Here is a 22,749-nt window from a genome sequence, read left to right as displayed (position 1 = left end):
GAAGATAGAGATAGGTGGGGCTTTTTTAGAGAATAAAGCCACATTTACATCTACATGCACAGGTATTGAGTTAAACTGTCCAGCTTTGTCCACAGGGGGGGACAACACAAACCAACACAGCCCCAAATTCGTTAGAGGACCTTTTTAACTGCTTTTCTCCTTTTCCTATGCCTGTTATACAGCTCATTCAGAAAGTATTCAGCTGTAGCATCAGGCTGCAGCATAAAGATGGAAAAAAGTGAAGAGGCTGTGAACACTTTCAAGATTGCACTGTACATCTCACCAACTAATGCTCGGTTTTTGTAAATCAAACTTGCATGTTTTAAGAGAACGGCTCTGCTGCAGACATAGTTGGTTGCACAGTGACTATTTTTAAAGCTCCTGTGAGATTTTAGTTTCTTATGAAACAGACTGAAATGAACACTGATGCCTCTTTCTGACCGACAAACACAGAAGAATCCATCAGCAACAGGACTGACTAGTTTAAACTGTCATTTTTGGGTGCTTTTACTACAGCAAGTGGGTAGGGGAGTTAGAAGTCTTTTCTACAATGCATTGGTAGAACTGTAATTAAATGTTACAGTGCCTATGTATTGTCCTTGACAAATAAACTGATAAACAAATAAATAAATAAATGTACAGGACAAGGTCAATATGCCATGCAATCTTGATTTTCAGCTTATTTGCATGTTGACAGATTACAGCTTTCAGACTGCACGTCTCAGATACGGAGAATTTAGAGCAGGGGTGTCAAGAGTAAAGTTTGGTGAAGGGGGGTTGTTTTTCAGGAGCTGGGCTTGGCCCCTTAGTTCCAGTGAAAGGAACTCTGAATGCTTCAGCATACCAAGAGATTGTGGACAATTCCATGCTCCCAACTTTGTGGGAACAGTTGGGGATGGCCCCTTCCTGTTCCAACACGACTGTGCACCAGTGCGTGTGGAGTGTGGATGAACTTAACTGGCCTGCACAGAGTCCTGACCTCGACCCAACAGAACACCTTTGGGATGAATTAGAGTGGACACTGAGAGCCAGGCCTTCTCGTCCAACATCAGTGTGTGACCTCACAAATGCACTTCTGGAAGAATGGTCAAAAATTCCCATAAACACACTCCTAAACCTTGTGGAAAGCCTTCCCAGAAGAGTTGAAGCTGTTATAGCTGCAAAGGGTGGACCGATGTCATATTTAACCCTATGAATTAAGAATGGGATGTCACATAAGTTAATATGCGAGTCGAGTCAGGTGAACAAACACTTTTGGCAATACAGTGCACGTCAAGGGGGGCTCAGTGGAAAAAGGGCTGAGAACCACTCATTTATTCTACTGTTTAACATATCCCACAAAGGAGAGGGGCAGAATTAGAAGGAGCTTATTTGCATATAACAAAAATGCACATTAAAGCTGAGCGTTCTGAGAAAGGCTGCTAAAAGCTGGTTTATACAGGGTCAGTTTTTACTCATGTATTTCCTCTTCACAAGATTAAAAAAAACGAAATCCAAAGATCAGTGTGTGAATATCACAAAGATGCAGCGCTGCCTCGTACATTTGAGCACTTGACTTTTTCACTCGAGAATTTGATCGTGGTGCGAAAACACCCTGCAGCTTGTGGTTTCCTGTCTGTTGTCTTTGAGCCCTTTCTCCCCTTTGCTTCTGCTGTTTCTTCATGTGGTGGATGGATGGTTTGATTCTGTTGTAACATGGCGTGGTCAAATATGTACCTACCATGGGGTTGCAATGTGCATTACTTTGTTATTTTTAAACTCAGAAGGTTTTAACTTTTCATTTTCTCTGTTTTAGCTCAAGTGTTATTCTCTATGATAAGATCTGCTCTCAAGATTTAAACAGAAAATGTCATTTGAGATGTTTATTATCATGGACGGGAAATGAAAAGCAACAACCTAATTGTTTTTCATTGGTGAGCATACGTATTATGTCTGCACATGGATATGTTGAGCTCACACACTCAGTAGTTTCAGAAATAACACAAAACAGACTTTAAAAAACAAACAACACCATCTATTCATACTGAGATCAGCTCAAAGTCCTCTCGCTTTCACAAACTGTTCCTCTGACGGTGTCTCTGTGCCCTCTGCTCCCCCTTCTCCGGCAAGTACATTTTTTACATTTCCCTCAGAGTCGATGACCACAGCAGTCCGCTTCAGCTCCTCATAACGCATCTGTCGCTCGGCAACAGCCTCGCAGGCGGCCACAACCTCATCCGACTCGAAGTCAAAGTCCTGCTCCAGCTCAGGGGCATTAAGAATCTGTTTTTTCGTCTCTTCCTCTTGACGTAATTTCTCCTTCGTTGCCAAGTGCTGCTTCCATAACTTCCGTGCCCATGCGAGGTCTTCCTGCCAAAGCGTGGGCTCTGACGGACACTGGTGGATCGCAACCTGGAAGGACTTCATCGCCTACAGGAACAGCAAAGCATCATTAAAACCCGGCTTCCAGTAGTAGTCATTAGATAAAGAATTTCCGCAAAATCTGGACAATTCTGGTGCTGTAATGCACCCAAATTTATGGTTTCATTTAAAGACATCAATATCTTTGAGCTGACTCTGCAGTCGGATCGATGTGAAATTATCATTCTGGTAAACAGAAATACAGGCGTGCTCTGAGTCTTTATGGATTTGGATTCCAAGCGAAGGCTGCCTATGGAGAGATCAAATAAATCTGTCCTTAGCTACGGACACACAACAACTACTTCTTAGGGAGGATAATTCAATTTAAATAAAGAAGCTGAATGCCTCGCTGGGATAATTCTGTCAGGTGTAAGACAACATCAAGTCTCCCTCAAACATTGCTGAACTCATTTTCAGAGACAGGCAAACGTCTGTTAATCCACTAATTGTCAATTAACAGATGTTTTTAACTGATTGTTTATTTTGAAAAAATAATCTGAATAAGTCTCAAGTGATTGTAGCATAAAGACCCCTCTGTCTAGAAGGCCCAGTCACTGATTAATCAGTATTCCTGGCTACCATTACACAATCATGAAGAAATGAAGGAATATGGCGCATGTGTAAATCTGCCTAGATCAGGCCGTCCTAACAAACTGAGTGAGCGTGCAAGAAGGAGACTAGTGAGAGAGGTCACCAAGACACCTATGACTACTCTGAAGGAGTTCCAAGCTACAGCAGCTAAGATGGGAGAGACTCTGCAGACTATAGACTAGACTAGAGTTCATCAAAAGGCATGTGGGAGACTCCATGGTAAAGTGGAGGAAAGTTCTCTGGTCTGATGAGGCCAAAATGTCAAAGCCCAGACCTCAATCCAATAGAGACTTTCTGACAGGACTTGAAAAGAGCTGCAGTGTCCAGATGTTTAAGCCTGACTGAGACCTAACTGCACACACTCAGTGTTGTGATCGCAGCCAAAGGTGACTCTTCAAAGTACTGACTTGAAGGGGGTGAATATCTATGCAATCACTTATTTTACCTCAAATATTTCTCTTCAATTGTCATTACTTAGTAGAAATCTATTTTCACTTCGCAAGAGTTTTTTGTGTCAAACAGACAACTTATTTTGACCATGAAAAGACTATTTTTCATGAAGGCACAGGGTGTTTAGGCTAGAACAGAAGGTATTTGTTTAATGAGGTTGTGGCAGGGAACATCCTCTGATGTGAAGAATCAGCATGGTACGTGATCTCTCTGTTCAGTTCACACCTAAGCTAGCTCATGTGGTGCAGTCCGCCACAAAGGTTATGGGGAGCTGAAAAACCTCAGTACAGTCAGTACAAGAGCAGATTGTTCTCAGGCAAACGCAGGGAGTGTTGTCAGACCTGTCTCACATCCTTCACTCTGAGTATGAACTACCCTTTTTAGATTCATAAATCAGTCTTCATCAAATTAATTCACCTTTGTTGACCAAAAAAAACCCTCTTAAATGTCAAACCACGTTTATGTTCAAAGCATTTTACTGGAAAATAAAATCTTCTCTTCTCTTGCAGACTGAAGGAGATTGTCCTCCAGGATTTTCCTACATTTAGCATCACCCATTTTACCCTCTACCTTTACAAGCCTTCCAGGGCTGGCTGCTGAGGAGCATCCCCACAGCATGATGCTGCCACCACCTTGCTTCACTGTGGATTTCTGAGAGTTGCAAACCAGTGCATTCTGTTTGCATTTACATTTTATACAGCACACCAACTGTTTGGGGATGTTGGTTGCTCTTGGTGGTAGTTCAACAATCTGCCAGTGATCATTAAAGTTTCTAAACTACTCTTATTCTGACTTGATTTTAACCATTTTGAAAAACTTTATAGTATAACTTGTTTAAAGTTTTGAATAATGCTTCTTTAGGCTAAGCAGGTTGTGCAGCAACATCATGGTGTTCTTTTCTTTCTATGTGGATGTTGTGCAATATGAGTTATGTGCAATAATAGCGGTTTTCTTGTCTATGTACTTCTCTTTTTACATGTTGCTTGTTGTTCATTTCTATTGTTTTAACTAATTTAATCCTTCTGTAGAGGCAGCTAAATGTGTGCACAACTGGAATCCAAAAACAAAGTTCCCCAAGGGGGATTTAAAAAGTACAGCCACGTGAGCTTTTTCCCCAGATTAATCTGTATTTGAGTGTAGTTGCTGAACTTTTTCTATGCATACATGATTGCTGACACATGAGAGAGGAAGGGAGTGATATCAGCTGGTACATCCCTATAATAATTCACCAACTGAGCTGGGAAGCCTCATGTTAAAATGACAGCTTCTTATGCCTTTATTTTGAATATTTTTAGAAAAAATGAATTATTGATGCTCTCCTGTCTTTAGGCTGATAATTGAGATACACTTCATCATCAACAAGCCGCCCGGCAATATACTGGAAAATCAAGTGAGTAGCATCTTTTAAAGCCTGCTTATAAATACTGACAAAAAAGGAGAAACAAAGCAATGGCATGAGGCTGGTTGACACAACTGTCTAAACCACAACATGTGCCGTGCATAGATGGCACAACACATGTGTGATGAACACACATGTTGATGAAAAAAGCCTACCCCTCTCTTGCACCTGTTCTCAGTCCCACAACGGGCCACACCTTTTATGAAAACTAAATGTAGTGTCAGATGACTTGTGCTTAAAGACAAAGCCAGGACGTGTCACTGATGTGCCTAAAATCAGTCACTGAATGGGTGGAATGCTATTAAAGTTGGGTCCATTATATGAAAAGAAACAGCTTTGACACTTTTCTCGTGTTTGGTGAGAGAAATTATCTTATCTCACCCTGTTAACACTTTAAATGTGAGCTAAAATCAGGCCTATATCAGACTACCACAGAGTCATGAAGGGATTATATAACGACTGAAATCCAAACAACTCTAAGGGAACATTGCTGGTCAGAGAATGATCTTGTTATTGATTATTTATCTACTTTCTATGTCCTTAGATTGGTTATTAGTTTGGTTACTCAAAGAAGTGTGCTTTGATTCATAATAATATTTGACATTACTGCATTTAATAAATGCAAGGGTATTAAAACACTAGTTTTAATCCCCCATGGGAAGAATAAGCATGGAAGTCCCCGTTTTACAGTGCTTATAAAAAGTATTCACCCCTCGGTTGTTTTACCCTTTTATTGATTTTACAATCAATCATTTTCAACATTATTTAGCTTTTTTTGACTGCATAAATATTCACCCCGCTTTAAAGTGACTGACCTAATTCAACAGAGGTTCAGACAATTGTTGCTAATAGTCTCACAACTGGTGAAATGTGGATCACCTGAGTGCAGACAACATGTCTCAAGTGATTGTAGTGTAAAGACACCTGTGTCTGGAAGGTCTAGTCACTGGTTAATTAGTATTCATGGCTACCATTACACCATGAAGACAAAAGAACACTCTAAGCAATTCAGACAGAAGGTTATTGAAAAGTATAAGTGAGGGGATGGATAAAAAAAAATTCCAAGGAACTGAAAATCCCCTGGTGCTTGGTGTATATGTGCAAATCTGCCTAGATCAGGCCGTCCTCACAAACTGAGTGAGCGTGCAAGGAGACTAGTGAGAGAGGCCACCAAGACACCTATGACTACTCTGAAGGAGTTCCAAGCTCCAGCAGCTGAGATAGGAGAGACTCTGCAGACAACAGCTGTTGGCCGGGTTCTTCACCAGTCAAAGCTTTATGGGAGAGTGGCAAAGAGAAAGACACTGTTGAAGAAAACTCAGATTCAATCTGGACTAGAGTTCACCAAGATGCATGTGGGAGACTACATGGTCAAGAGGAAGAATTCTTTGGTCTGACAAGACCAAAATGGAGCTTTGCGACCACCAGACTGCACATCACCACAAACACACCATCCCCACTGTGAAGCACGGTGGTGGCAGCATCATGCTGTGGGGATGCTTCTCAGCAGCTGGCCCTGGAAGGCTTGTAAAGGTAGAGGGTAAAATGAATGTGGCAAAATGTAGGAAATCCTGGAGGACAATCTTTTTTAGTCTCTAAGAGAACCATGTCTTGGGAGAAGATTTATTTTTCAGCAAGACAATGAGCTGAAGCCTACAGAGAAAGCTACACAGAAATAGTTTAAAGACAACAAGGTGAATGTTTCTGAAGACAAGAAGCTGTGCTAGTGGAAACAGAAGCATTCTTCAGAATTAAATAACAGGTGTGCATGGGTGGACAGGACAGCACTTGGGTCCAGATCTAGACATGGGTCCACTAATCGGTGACCATTTTTACTCTAAGGAAGATTTAGCCTTCTTTTTAAGGGCTTTATAAGAAGCTCACATTACCAACTTTGACTACAGCTTGTTCTGAACTGTTCCTTTCCTGTTACATAAACAACCTGCACTCCTGAAAAACCTTCACTGTAATGCTTTTTTCATTAAAAGAAACCGACTGAGTCAAAAACAACACATCAAGTTCCATCCTGAACAGACATTAGTCGCACCAACTTTTTGTTTTGAACGTAATCCTTCAAAGGATAAAATGACAAATGGGCAGATGAACCGGCTTTTCGTGGAAAATTACAGCCAGAAGAGATGTTAATGAAAATAATGGAAAGATTAATGGCAGCAGAGCTGTCATGCTGCAGAGGTTTACATTTTCTGTTTTTATTAAACTTCCAACATGACAAAAACAATCTGAAGCTGTGTTCATTTACTGTAAGAACGTGGCTTTCAAAATGAGACGAGCATAGGAATTAAAGAAGAACCATGAGAGAGAAAATGGGGAATCTGCGCTCACTTTTGCACAAACAGGCATGACTCAAACATGTTGATGCACACAAACCTCTTCAACTTGACTGAACAAGCCTCGCTAAAAATAGTTGAGCGTTTTTTTTCCCTCTTCCTTCCCAATAGCTTCATTATACAAAGAGGTGTGTCTATATTTGGTTTTAGTTTTTGCCCGACTAACTTTCAACACTTCCCATTGTTGTTTTATGTGCCGTAGGACAGGTCTCTCACTCCTGCAGAGACACATGCAGACATTTGCTGAAGGATTTCAGAGTTCAACCCCCCATTTTTTTTTTTGGCTCCAAATGGGCCAATAGCACAACCATGATCTGCAGGTTTCATACAGCGACATGTCTCGGCGTGTTATGGGACGATTTAAGCAATCGTCCATGCGTTAGGCGCCTGGGCGTGTTATGAAAGAGGAACTTCTAAGAGAAAAGGAGTTTTCAAATAGTAGTAAACATGACTGACACATCTTTAAAGGCTTTCAAAAATGGGGACTAAACTGATTTATAGACCTGTAAATATGAAGTACAGCTCACTGCAAACTGAACCGGGGTATTCCCATGAACATTACTGACAGACTGAGCAGGAAGCCAGTTTTTATTATATGATATTGTGTTTGCACATGTAAAAGTGCACCTTTTTGACTCCAACGAAGCATTGCACTCTGATTTAACTACAGCAGGAAACCTAGTCTCAGCTAACTAACACAGTCCCCTGCATTAAGTAAACAATGCATTTCTAAGCTTCTGTTGACTCCTCCCACAATGACTCACTTCATCTGTTTACAGCAACGATTTGAGAGCAGTTGGCAGCATTTGTGAGCACAACGTACTCCATTTTTGTTTTAGTGTTCTGAATGTTCCGTCAGCCACACTCACCAGCTCCACCTCTCCTAGGTTGAGTTGGGCACGGCCCAGAGTCTGCCAGCCCTCCCACCACAAGGGGCGGAGCTTCACTGCCATCTCCGCTGCCTTCACGGCTGGGAAAACCTCCTGCAGAATGGTTAGTACCTGTGGAGAAATAAAATATGGTTCAAGACTCTGAAATCTATCTGTGGTGAAAATGGAGAGCTCTCTATTAAGAACAAAAATAGGCAGACAGCCTATCTTCCCAATGCATTGGTGTAACATCGGAATTGCATGGATGAAAATTGCTGATGAGCGTCAAACATGAAAAATAGACATATCTAAAATGTCTGCTGTTGTGAGAGAAAATGCTAAAAAATGACAAAAGCAATAAAAGACATCGGTCTGACAGTTTTTTTCTTTGTGCACCCTCCAGATGACTGTCCAGATCAGCTGAGTTTGCAGCATACAGCGTCTCAGATGTGGTTGCAACTGGCAAAAAAGGGTACCTTAAACATTCTCCTGTTGCCTACTTATGCCAGCAAGTTTTGTATGTTTAGTTGGGAATGAGGCCAAAAAGACTGCAGCGTGCAGGACCTCCCCACCTGGTGGAATAATAGGCTACATCCTGGAGCAAAAACAAACACTTGCCACACATAAGGGGAAATCATCACCATTCTAAATGCATCAGATTCATCAGCAGCTGACGTGATCCCCTAATGGCTTTCATTTAGCACAGGTGGACTCCAATTAAGGTGTAGAAACATCTCAGCAAAGATCCAGAGAAATGGGAGGAGCCTGAGCTACATTTACAGCATTTTTGCAAAGAATCTGAATACTTTAGTCAGTGTGATATTTCAGTTTTTTATTTGTAATACATCTGAACATCATCTAAAATTCTGTTCTCACTTTGACATGATAGGGTACTGAATGCAGACTAAATGTTAATTTTTTCGGTTGTATCATCAGGCTGCAACATATTAAAACTGTCAAAATGAAGGGCAGACACTTGTGTTGCTGCCAAACATCAACAAGCTGGTCCTCCATTTCTTACATCTATCAAACTTTATTCTTTACTATAATCATGGCTGTGTTTGTTGTGCTTCCTCCTTCATTCAGTTCGCTTCCATATTGGCTATTGTTCTGTTCTACGAAACAATCCACAGATTGCATAATCAGCTGACCTTGGTGATCCCCACGCAGGATTTCTGATTAAAATATTGAACATGTTTAATATTTATGAATCAGGGCTTCTTTCTTTTTCAGAGCACGCCAGGGTAGAGGTAGGAATCTTTAGGCACCTCATGATCCAATTAAGATTCATAGCCCTAATATTCGATTCTTAATCGATTATTGATGCATTTCATGTGTAGTGCCAAAAAAACTACCTGAATACCGTGAACTATTTAAAATAACCATAAAGCATATTAATCATCAAATAAGATTTTTTACAACAAACATGCAAAACATGCTTCATCTTTTCCATCTTCTTAAATGTGAAAAAATGAATATAATTTTTCCTTTTCTTACATAAACCAGTTACTCAAGAGCTCAATCACCAGATTAATCTTTAATGGAACAATTAGTCGCAGCTCTGCTGATGTGACTCATTCAACACATGAGCACACAGTACAGTGCTGAACACTGCACAGTCACGGTCACAAGATCATTCTGTGTAATTTACTTATCTATGCTTACATTAAACAGACACTGCACTGACCTCATTAACCTCACCAGCAGACCTCATCAACCAGGCCAGTGGAGCTTATGTATCATATTCAGTTTGCCCACTAAGTAGACCAAATCGTGCAGTTTTAGAGAGAAAGACGCTTCTAGAAGGGAACCTGTCCACAAACTGAAAATTCTGCATGCATTTAGTACTAAAAGTACAAATCTGCCACTCAAAATGAGTACTGGCAGTGCTGGAGGGTCTTAGTGTCTGTTCTTGTCTGTCTGCTGCTGTATTTTAATGGCAGGGCCTGAGAATCTCTTCTGGTGAGAATGTCATACATATCGAGTAGGTTCAGGTAACGCAGGCCTGGCTCTCTGCTGGAATTAATCACATCCTGACATATAATTTTTATTCACTCGCATTTTAATGTGAGGCACAAGTGCACCTTCAAGCACAAGTGGAATAAGAAAGGAGGAACACCTCGCATGATGTGCTGTGTTTCTGTGTAGTATTTTAACTAGAAATTAAAATGCAGGAGTATCAGCGCTGCATGAAGAACCGACATACACGCAATGCACTGAATTCAAACCAGGTCAATCATCTTTTTTATAATTGCCTTGATGGCTATGCTTGATGCATGGAGGTGTACAGGGACTGGCCAATAATTTAGAGAATGAATTAAAAAGTGAAAACTAGGGAACACAGATGGTCGAGTGGTTTGGGGTGCTGCCCCTGTGCACAGGCGGGCCGGGTTCGGGGTCCGACCTTAGGCTCTTTACCGCATGTCTCTCCCTGCTCTCTTCCCTGTTTCTGAGTCTATCCACTGTCCTTCCTCTGTCAGACGAAGGCATGAAAAAGCCCAAAAATAAATCTTAACAAAAAAAAGAAAAAGAAGTGAAAAGTCAAACAACATGAGGGCTGAGTATCTATTAACACACATGATGTGTCTGTTTTAATCATGATTTTTCACTCCAATCACAATTTTAGCTTCACAAAACAAGAAAATCACAATTACTCTGCCACATGCTGTACGCTCTTTCAGTCGGCAGGTTTTGCCATGTAGTAAATGCTTCAGTGGTTGCTGTTATATTTCAGCCATAATAGTAATCCTTTAAGCTCATTCATTGTTCTTATCTATCATTATTTCTTTAAACTCCAGGGATAATTTGTCACTAACAGCTGGTTAAAATGCCATCATAAAGTCAGGAAGATGTGCTGACAGCTTTACAAATGGATCCAATTTCCTCAAGAGCGCACAACAATGTGCGGTGACACACAGAGAGGACGTATCGGGTATGATGCTGATTGAGTTAAGAAGGAAGAAAGCCATGAAGGGAAGTGTATGACCAGAATCAGAGAAAGAATCCTTGTCATCTGGGGGGACTAATAGGAATTCGATGAGGTCATGCCCATTTTCACTAACAACAGCAGAGGACAAATATGGAGTAATTGTGATGTGCTGAATATCTGCAAAAACAGAAGTCCATGCTTTAAATAAATCATGTCAACAGAGTTAAAATGCTTTTTGCGGTGGTGTTTTCCATGTCTGGACAATAATGACTTCCTTCTCAAATATCCTATAATGGCTAGTATTATATTAGGCTTACAATCCTGCATGTGATGTAAACGGTTACGGCTATAGGAAGACTCTTTATTAGGTTACTCGTAGTAAATGAACAATTGAAGGAGGTCTGTCTACCTCCTCCAGCTGCACCACTTTTCCCAAATAAACAGGAACCGTTTTTAAAAGCTGCATTTGCTCAGAGAAAAGAAGAAGTTAAAGTTGAGACATCAGGGAGGCATAAAAGGAGAAAATGCTCAAAAACAGATATCGACCCGTAGGAAGGAGGAAATGAAAGATCCAGTAAATAGAGCTAAAAGGGGAAAAAGCCGCAGACTGTTAGCGGCGTAACAAATGTGCTGATATCACTTATCTGGCTTAAAAGCACTGCAAAGTGGCAGTTGAAAGAGGACTGATTTGGAGGTTATGACTAAAAAATGATCACACCAACATACGGAAAAGATTAACAGAATGGTGTGGGAGGCCCAAAACTGAAGTTTTTCCAGCCCATGAGCAAATATGTTATCTTAAACTATCCTGAGGTGGAGTTTGTAGGTTATTGTGAATGAAAGCTCTCCAGTGCACATCTTTCTACCCTGATGTAAAACTAAACCCCCCCAACAGTGAATGCAGCTGTTGAACTGCATCACATTTAAGGCATGCTTGTACACTCATGTACCAGGAAACAGCAGAGACAAACTGTGAATCTGCCATGTGGTTAAAGGCAAATTTGACCACATCACCCACAGAGTGGCTCCCTAAAGGACAAACTCACATTGTTCAATTTTATCTCCATGAAAGCCTCAAAATGCCCATTTGTACATACTTCCTGAAAGAGATCTGTTCATAAACAAACTTTGAGCTAGATGTTGTGTATGTTTGCTGTTCTCTGCCTGCTTTAATGTGTGGTATGTGCTTTCTCAGGCAGATCTGCTTTGAAGAGGACATTTTAATCTAAAAGGACTTCCTGGTTTGATAAATGCTTCAACAAAAAACAAAGTAATTTTGCCAACTAAAGGAAATGAAAGTGAAAACTGAAAATGAGTAAAGGGAGGATCCTTACAGAGGCGGACAAGAATTTACTAACAGAAACCTTGTTAGGTATATAAAGAATAGGGGGGTTGTTATCTACAGAGGGATTCTCATCAGGATCTGTTTACATGATAAGCTGGCCTAGTAGCAAAAAAAAAGGTAAAAAAAATATAAAAAAAATGTCAAAATGTACCTGTGACTTCATCTCATACAGCTCTGGTTTATCTGGAGTCAGCTGAATGGCTTCATCCCACTTCTTTACGGCTTCCCAGTGCCTACAGAAAACACACAGTGTCTGAACACTCATTGTAGAACAGGAGAGGATCACCACATAAAACATGTTAATTGCATCATAAACAATGACCTGGAGGCTTCTTCTTTACACTGGTGATGCTTTGCAAAGTGGACCACAGCATTGCATTTGGGTAAGTTATAGTGCATGAGTTTGTCTGCAGTGAATTCAAGCTGTCAGCGCCACACAGTCGTGTTGCACGACATCAGATTATTGACTTTGGCGGGGGTTCAGATCTTTAGCTACTGCAGCAGTAAAGTGTGGCAAATTCAACAGAGGATCACATGTCACACTGGAATTGGACACTGGGTTCCATTGTCTCCATCATGAGATTTTCATATTTGTTATGTAACTTAATAGAGAGCCATGATTGTTCAGGGGATAGCATGCAGCTGGTTACCCTGGTTGTTTTCTTAATATACAGAAGTCCTCTGTGGTTTAGAAAAACTTCCACCAACCATTTCTTTCCACTCAGGCATTCAACCACAGAAAAGCTGAGATGACTGAATCCGATGTGAATGAGTTGTATTTAAGTCATGTTAATCTGCAGTGTATTGCATTTATGCATACTGTAATGCAGCATGCTTATGGAAGTATTTAATTAGGAACGCACTCACATACTTAAATGACTTTACTGCAGGATACTTAAAGACAGCACACACCTACTCATAGCAGGGTAGTGATGTTCCAGATTTAACATCGCCGTTTTGCATTTACAAGAGATAACACCAGTGAACCCGCCTTTGTTTTCTTCACTCAACCACATGGTTAACTTGCTAGTTAGGGGCATAGTGGAGCTTTAAAAGGGACATATTTTACCCTTTTAAGACAAGTTTATATTGGTCTCAGAGGTCCCCAAAACATACCTGTGAAGTCTGTTGCTGAAAAAACACTCCACTGTTGGATTTTTGCATGTCTAAAGACCCCTCTGTTTCAGCCCTGCTCAGAAAGAGCTGTTTCTGTGTCTGTGGCGTTAAATGTTACTGAGCTGTCTGACTCAGCCCCTAACCACGCCCCTTTCAGGAAATGGATGTGGCTTAATGGAAATGGCTTGTCGCTATTCGATCCATCCCAGAAACCCGATTTGTACTGCACATGTGCAAACACACGTCTACATAAATTAATTCTAACCCTAACCAGTGGAATATAAATACTAAACCTAACCCCAGGAAGCTAATTAATCACAATATAAACCTACCCCAATGAGCTACCCCTAAATCTAACCAGTGGAAATTAAAATACTAAACCTAACCTAAAGCTAATTAAGGCCTATCTAAACTAATCTAAGTTAACCTTAAACTAAGCAAATAGCACAAGTGGGCTGCAAAGTGGATGTAGACGTGTGTTTGCACATGCGCAGTACAAATTGGGTTCCCGGGACGGATCGGGTAGCAACATGGCTCACCTGATCCTCCTCTCAACTTGCAGCTTAAAGGAAGATCAGGAAAGGAGGGCAGTACTTTCTTCTAAGCAGGAAGGGCCAACCGAACCTGGGGGCGGGGCTAACTCCCCACATGAGATCATGAGGGGAAAATCTGAGAATGGCTTGATTCAGCACACATTTTCTGAAAGGTGGAGAAAGAGAGGGGGGAAAGGAATGGACTTTTCTGGTACTTGAGGGGATTGTAGACAGGCCAGGGGCACATATTTTTGTTAGAAAAGCCTGAAAAAGTGATTTTTTTCCGCCATATATCCCCTATAAGGATGCAAATGGGCTAAACAGAGTCAAATGGGCTAAACAGAAAAAAGCGTGCAGATTGACGGAGTAAAAACACATGGAGAAATACTAGCCTGTAAACCCTATGACAACTATAACATTTCAAAGCTGCAAAATGTAAGACCTTACGGTCTTGCAGGTAAGACTTTTTAACACTTTTCAAATTTCTACATTTTTGCTAAACTGATTGACCAACTTTTAATACTTTTTAAGACCCTGCAGAACCCCTGCTCAGACGGGCTTACTCGCAATCACACGCCTTACTTCAGCCTTAATTCTTGGTTCAAACATGCCTAAAAGTTCTGCACAGTACTGTAGGAGATTTGGAACACACTAATGGTGTCTTACAACTATAAATATTGAGAGGCTCAAGCTCTAACTTTGAAAACTGCTAAAAAATGATAGCATTAATGTAAGTACTCAGCTAAGACTTATATTATATGGGCCTAGTCATTTTTTAATTACTATACTAGACATTTTAGGGCAGAAATCCTACATATTTTACTTTTCAGTTGTCCATATTCATATTGATATTTATGAGTATTTAAAGGTCTTGTTACATCATAATAAATTAGGCGAAAAAGGAGGTTTCCCCCAGGAAATTACGCAGAATTGTCTGTTTGACGCTATAAAGCTGCATTCACACCTCACACCCTGTCCAGCTGTCTGACACAGTGGCAGTGCAAAATATACAGCAAGCCAGATAAACACATCCATGTTTGCAGAGGGTTGCAAAGAGGTTGCAAATCAAACTGTTCCCAGAGAAGCCCTTCACCTTTACATCGTATATCTGAGGCCGCAAGACGCTGAGATTGGCTCATTTTCAGGCATGCAAAAAGAAAAATAAACGGGGGCAGAAGTCCTGTGAAGCTCCCCTATGGGGCCGACTGCCGTCGCAGTAGTCTGTCAACCTGTTTTGCATTGATTTGTTTACCTTTGTTTACTTTTTAGAGGTTTTTGGCTAGCAAATCTTTGCTTTTTTAACACAATGAAACCACATTTTAATACGTTCATGCTCACTTCAGGAACCCTTTACAACTCCTGTCAATATTGACTAAAGAACCACTTTGACAGCCTGATCAAGACAAAGGCTCTGAAAGATTATGAGCTGAAATCCTACGTTTGACAAGCAACGCCTGTGTCTGTCTTAAAAAGTCTTTATGGCTTTATAAAGAAGGATATCCTGAAATGTTAAAGCCTGACAACGAGGCCATGAACACTACTGAGTAACAGACCACAGCCTAAACCAGGATCAAGACTTAGATAACACAAGCTTCGGTGGTTTAAAAGTCACAGAGATGAGTAGGGAAATGCTTCTGCGGCAGTGTGGAAATCTAACTGAGAAATTAAGCAAAGGACACAGCAGAGTCATGTGAGGAAATTAAGCAATAAGACATACAACATATGAAACCTAAGAACTAAAAACGGGGCCTATGCTTCAGCCATAACCCTGTACATCGGTCAAAGAAAGGGAAGAGAGAGGTGACACTGAAATAGGGTTGCATCAGTTTTCATTCAATTGCAGTTTCCAGGGAAAGTGAAGAAATATAAAGAGATATCCGCATGTTCTGCTAAAATAAGTAAACCAAGAGCACTGGGGGCCTTTTGATCTATACTAGAGAAGGAACTGTCCTGAACACATGGTTATGATGACGACACTGGATGAGCAAACAGCCTACTCTAAAAAAGTTCAACTAAACAAATTTTCAGAGGAGGCAGACGATTTTAAACAGCCCCAAAGAGAAAGATTAAATCTTGCAAGCTCAGTTATTTAAGTTTGTAGACATTGACTCAGCACACATCTGGATGTCGGACGAATCACGGAACTATGTAGGGCATTTGGATGATATGAGACTCGCTGCCTCCCACGGCTCCAAAATAACTGTTTGAAGCAGCTGTTAAAGACATAAAATGAGACATAATTCTGCAAAGGCATGCTCTTTGTTTTTACCTAGGTGGGGTATATTTCAAGTCTTTTTCCCTGCTTGGGTCAGGCCTAAGCTGCTTTAGAATTAGAGGGGGAACCTTGAATTTTATTATGACTTTAAATAACAATTGCATCAAGAAAACACATCTTCTATGCCTATCTTAAAGGTATAAAAGCGTGTGATTTTTAATCTGTTTTGGTTGAATCTCAAATTAATGGTGAGCAAAAAAGAAAAGGCCCGAAAAAAGAGGAAACTGGCGGCAGATGAATGTGCAATTAATCTTGTATATTACTTTTTGTTTGTTTGTTCAACCAGTCATTTCTCATTCAGTCAGCCTTTCACCCGTGCAGACTTCATGAATAAATGTCGCCAAATCCATTCATGCATATACTGCACAGTTCAGTCTGATATCCTTATTATTATTCCTCTCTGCAGGCAACAATAGCTGATAAAAGAAAAGGCATGGTGTGCTGCTGCATGAAGATTACTAGGAATCCTATATTAAATATGTATTGCTGTACTGTTCCTACAAAAATGCACACAGCAAATCCGGCAAAATCTTCACTTTAGAACAGGGGTGTCAAACTCGAGGCCCAGGGGCCAAATCCGGCCCGTGGTGCAGTTATTCCCAGCCCACCAGATCATATGATATTTCCATTAGAACTGTCCCACCAGTATGAGGTCTGCAGATTTCCTCCAGTATAAAAATAGAAACTTAACCTTCAATGATTTTTAATATACTTGTTGAGTCATAAAAATTAGAAAAAGTAAACAGTAAAAATGATTTGATAAAAAGTCAGGAACGTAGGAGAAATTAGTGTTCTCTTTATATTTTCAATTTTGCATCTCACAGTTATGACTTTATGGTCTTGACTTTTTATTTCATATTCTAACCTTTACATCTCACAACTTTAACTTTTTATCTCATAATTTTAATTATAGATTCATAATTTTACATTAAATCCTAGTTTGACCTGTTAAAGTCATGATTTTGACTTTTATCTTGTGTTTTTGACCTGTTTCAATTCCTAATTTTGACTTTTATTTCGTTTCTATACCTTTAAAACTCATGATTTTTAACATTGTTTGATATTTTGACTTTTAAAACTCATGAATTTTAAATTTAATCTGATATTTTGACATTTTAAAGTCATAATTTCGATATTTATCGCACATTTTGATCGTTAAATATCATGATTTGGATTTTTTTTTGAGTTTTGCTGACCATTTCAACTCATAAATTTCACTTTTATCTCACATTTTGATCGTTAAATGTCATGATTTTGAATTTTATCTCAGTTTTGCTGACCATTTCAACTCCTAACTTTAATTTTTAGCTCATTTTTTTTTAACCTTTAAAACTCATGATTTTGAGTTTTGTATCATATTTTGACTTAAAAATCATGGTTTTAGAACTCTGTCTCATATATTTGCCTTTTAAAAACATTATTTTGACTTTAGATGTCATGTTTTTACTGTTAAAACTTTTAAGTTTGACTTTTTATCTTAGGTTCTGAGTTAATAACTTATCATATTTACCTTTTAATCTCAAAATCATTTAGGATGACAGTCAATGGTTAAACACTGACCCCATTAGGCCCTCAGGTTAGACCCAAATTTAGAATCTGGCCCCTGCTGTGATGAAGTTTGACACCCCTGTTCTGAACTCTTGATTTATAAGTTTTTTCCTCATATCTTGACTGTTTCAACTCCTAACTATAACTTTTAATCCCAAATATTGACCTTTTCGATTCCAAATCTTAATTTTTGTCTCATCTTTTGACCTTTTAAACTCATGGTTTTGAATTTTATTCAGTACTTTAACTGTGAAAATTCAAGATTTTAACCTTTGACCTTCATTATCTCAAAATCATTATTATCAATGTCAAATTTTCCACATATAATTTGATACTGGAAGATGAAGTTGACAGTTTATGGGAAATTATGACCCAGTTAAACCAACAGGTTAGCTCCAGATTCAGAATCAGGCCCCTGCTGTGATTGAGTCTGATATTCCTGCTTTAGAAGGTAAAACCTTGAAAATAACACAAGGAAGCTGTTAATGTCTGCCCACCTGCCCTAATAATCTAATATAAAGCAGTGTCTGTTGACCTCGATGTAGAAAAAAACCCACAGGCAGCGTTACAACCTAACCTATAAGCACACAGCTTGACTCAAAATAAGATTTAGCTCACAAAGAGGTCATACAGGAGCTCCTCAGTGACATCAGGAGCATCTAAAGTCTGGTAATGACGGACTCACCCAACCAGACGTGGTCTCAAACCCCAGAATGACCATTACACAGCAGCATGAAACACATCATTTCCCTGGCAAAATCCACTTTCCCCGTACAAACGCGATTACAGGCAGTCATTGAGGGGAACAGCATTACTTCTCCTGTACTGGATTGGGTGGAGGTTCACAAAGTGCCGGTTATTCGGCTGAAAAAGGTCAATGGAGATAAATCACATGGCAGTTCTTCACGCAGGTCTTTTTTATTAACATCTGTGTCTATCATTAAAAAAAGGGCGAGAGTGGAGAAATAGTGGTGCTGGATATTCAAATATTGGTGGCAATTATTCAGCTCAACATAAACTCCCCACGAGTCAGGAGTGCCAGAGAAGAAATTTATCACTTTATGTTTGAAATGCTTCTATGAAGTAGTAGCTCCATAATTTCATTTTTAAAACAGAAAATTAAACACAATCTGACACAAAAAGCATCTGCCTGAGCCAAAACTCAATCTACAGTAATAAATCTGTTTACTGAACTCATTCTAGGGGGAACACAGCTCTTTGACTTTTAAAGTTCAAATAAACTGTATATATGGCACATAAAAATGTGTTCCTAGATGTTTGTGCACTCAATACGTGCAGAAAACAGGACAACCCTCAAACTTTGAAGGCTTTAACATAAGACAGCTTTTGAAATACAACATTATTATCTTTATCGGCAAGATAGAAACAGAGCTTTAAGCTGTGCTAAAAAAAGTCTATGTACATTGTGCACTGGCGCCCTCCACTGGAGATCTTTTACTATTACACGCCCCTAATATTGTGGGGAGTTCAGTGGATCCCAACCTATTTTCCTCAGAGATTCCCACCTCCTCTTTGTATCGAAGAACAAATGACACACACGTGAACAAAATGGTTCAATTCTGTCTAAAACTACCATCAGATCAACTGGATTTACAGGCACAATCCCAACAGAATAAGTCTTCAAACTATTCATTCTAAATAAACTTTTTTTGCGTGTGTGCAAACACTGGAATCAACAGCATCTATTTATCCTTTTTATTTCCGCTAATAATTTATACTTCAAATACTAATATTTTAAAGATTTTCTATTCGGTTTTCAATTTTTGAAAAAGCAACACAATTGACATTTAGGTCACTGAGGCTTCTTCCTTTGAGGACTCTAAGAGAGGATGTAAGTCCAGAGTCACATTTCTAGGTTTTAACAAAAGAAAATGTGCCTCAATGATGCAGTTAGATCTCTAAGTATTTGGGCAGTGACATAGTTTTTATTATTTTACTTCTATGTATTTACCACCACAATGGATTAGAGATAAAATAATCAAGATGTGGCTGAAGTTTAGACTTTCAGCTTTGATTTAAAGGGTTCCAAAATTTTTTTAAAAACATTTAGGCTACCATTACTACAGAAAAACTGTATAGAACAAATCTACAAGTGCCTCTGATGAGGCAAATAACAAATCACAGCTTAGGATTTTGGCTTAATTCCTCTATAGCACAGATGTCAAACTCAAGGCCTGGGGGACAAATCCGGCCCTTGGTGCAGCTATACCCGGCCCACCAGAGGACCAGAGGTCTGCAGATTTCCTCTGGTACAAAAATGTGAACTTAACCTTGATGATTTAAAATATCCCCGATGATTCATAAATATTATAAATAGTAAAGAGTAGAAATAATTTGATAATAAGTCAGCAATGTCAGAGAAATTTGTGTTTTCTTCATATTTTCAATTTTGCATCTCACAGTTATTACTCAAAGTTATGGTTTTAAATTTGTGTATTATATTTTGACCTTTTAGAATCACAGATTTAATTTTTGAGTAAAAGGAGGATCTTTACAAATCATTATTTTTTATTTTATCTCACATTTTGACCATTAAAACTAATGATTTTGGATTTTGTCTCACTTTTTTAACTTTACATCTCATAATTTTGACTTTTTCTCTTGTATTTTGACCTTTCAGATCAACAATTTTAAATTTTGAGCAATATTTTGACTTTTAAAACTCATGATTTTCAATTTCATCTCCATATTTTGACTTTTGAAACTGATTTTGAAACTGATTTTTACTTTTTTCTTACATTTTGACATTTTCAACTCCTAACTTCGACTTTTATATCTTAATTTGACCTTTAAAACTAATGATTAGGAATCATATCTTATTGTTTTGACCTTGAAAACTCATAATTTGCAATTTTCTCATTTTTTGACTTTTAAAACACACAATTTTGAATTTTATCCCACATTTGACCTATTGAACTCATGATTTTGACTTTTATCTCACATTTTCACCATTAAAAATTATGATATCAACTTTCTACCTCATATATTTGCCTTTTAAATACATTATTATGACATTAAGTGTCATGTTTTTACCTTTAGAGCCTTTAGACTTATCATGTGGACTTTTTAAATATCGAAATCATTTATAATCAGTGCTAAGCTTTTTCCCCGGTAATTAATTTCTGGTGAAAACAAGGCTGACAGTTTATGGTTAAATAGGACCCTGTTAGGCCCTCAGGTTAGACCTAAAGTCAGAATCCGGCCCCTGCTGAGACTGAGTTTGACACCCCTGCTCTGTAAGTATCAAATAATCAAAAATAGCCTGTTAGCTGTCTGTCTGCCATCAGCTTCAATGATGCCCTCTCTGACTGCATGCTGTGAAGAGCATCCCTCACCTGCCTTGCTCTGCCAGCAGTGCACCCTCGTCCTTCAGCCTCTTGCTCTTCACTTCGCAGTCCTCCAGCAGGACCTCCCGCCGCCGTTTGATGGCGTGCAGCCAGTCCACCTCCTCATCCTGACCTGGTCCTTCTTCTCCAGCCTCCTGCTTCTCCTCCTCAGCCTCAAACTTCTGCACCACCGACTTTGAAACCTTCTCGCCTACTTTCCTCTTCCAGCCAAAGGAAGCCATCCTGCAGGGACAGGGAGGATCAAATGTGGCTGAAATTTGAACTACGCATTCATCTTTCATGTGGGTGTGTAGGACGAGCTTTTAGTCTGACTTTTGTACATTAAATAACAATAATTTTTATTAAATTACTGTCAAATACTCACACAACCAAGACACTCTTGGCGGATTTGTTTCAGCCCGGATACCAATATTAACTGAGAATGTTTCTCAGTCACATTCAATCCAGACGGCTGTTTTTACAGGTAAAAGGTTAAAGGTAAAAACAAAATAAACTGTCTATGGCCTGCTAACGTAAGCTAGGGTAGCCTAGCTAAAACTAGCCCAGACACTCTCCGGTACCTTTATTCACACAAAACAAAATTCCTGTTTAACTTTTAACTTAACATATTATGCTTCGTATTGATATTTAACAACAGAGAACAATACACAAGCGGGACTCACTGATAACAGTTTCGTGGGGAAAAAAAATATACAAGCTAACGGAAGCTAATGTTAGCCATGTTTGGTGACCCGGAAGTTGTGGAAATGTTTACGTTGTCTCTTAAAGAAACACGATTGTTTTTATTTTTATTATACATTTTCAGATATTAATATATAACGATAAAATCTAATTAAAAATCGGTCACGTACAAGGGCGTCGCATATATACTAAAATAGATTTTACTTAACTCAGTTTTTGAGTATGAATGTTTTGGTTATCTTTAGATATTATCTCATTGTCTCTCTCTATTGTCTTAAAATGACAAAGCTGGTTTCCCTTAAAATGTGTGAATTTCTCTGTATGTCTAGGAAACAACCAAATTTTACATGCAAACACAACAAATGGAGTAAGATACAGTGCCTAAAAGTTTTCACCCCCTAGGATGTTTGACCTGTTCATTGATTTTATAAATCAATCATTAATATAATCGATTTTTAACAGAGAAATTATCAAACAAATAACAGATTTCTACAAAGTAATGTCAATCAAAAATATATAAGGTAAAAAAATATTAACCCCCTTTAAAGTGGACGATCTAATTCAACAGAGGTGTAGGCAATTGGTGCTAGTAGTCTCACAGTTAGTGAAATGGGGAATGTGAAATGTGTCTCAGTGATTGTAGAATAAAGACACCCTTGCCTGAAAGGTCCAGTCACTGGTTGATCAGTATTCCTGGCTACCATTACACCATTAAGACCAAAGAACACTCCAAGCAACTCAGAGAAAAGGTTATTTAAAAGTATAAGTCAGGGGATGATACAAAAAATTCCAAGCATCCCTGAAGTTCAGTTAAATCTATCATTGACAAATGGAAGCAACATGGCACACGTGCAAATCTGCCCAGATCTGGCCATCCTCACAAACTGAGTGGGCGTG

At 39.1% G+C, this 22,749-nt stretch overlaps 1 protein-coding gene across 2 annotated transcripts; it reads right to left on the bottom strand.

Annotated features, from left to right (window-relative positions):
• Positions 1-1,847: 1,847 nt before the first annotated feature.
• ttc33 (tetratricopeptide repeat domain 33) lies at positions 1,848-21,888 on the bottom strand. 2 transcript variants are annotated; one of them, XM_041810394.1, is made up of 5 exons: positions 21,834-21,888; positions 21,160-21,393; positions 12,483-12,564; positions 8,058-8,189; positions 1,848-2,409 (listed from the first exon to the last, which is right to left on the bottom strand). In XM_041810394.1, the coding sequence occupies exons 2-5, from the start codon at positions 21,390-21,392 to the stop codon at positions 2,035-2,037; spliced, it is 822 nt and encodes a 273-aa protein (XP_041666328.1). In that variant the 5' UTR covers position 21,393; positions 21,834-21,888; the 3' UTR covers positions 1,848-2,034. The 2 variants fall into 2 exon arrangements, with proteins under 2 accessions (XP_041666328.1, XP_041666329.1); XM_041810395.1 differs by lacking the exon at positions 21,834-21,888 and adding an exon at positions 21,536-21,817.
• Between the last annotated feature and the right edge of the window lie 861 nt (positions 21,889-22,749).

This window comes from Cheilinus undulatus, linkage group 17 (assembly GCF_018320785.1).
Source record: "Cheilinus undulatus linkage group 17, ASM1832078v1, whole genome shotgun sequence".
NCBI lineage: Eukaryota > Metazoa > Chordata > Actinopteri > Labriformes > Labridae > Cheilinus > Cheilinus undulatus.
This window is presented reverse-complemented; position numbering and strand designations above follow the sequence as displayed.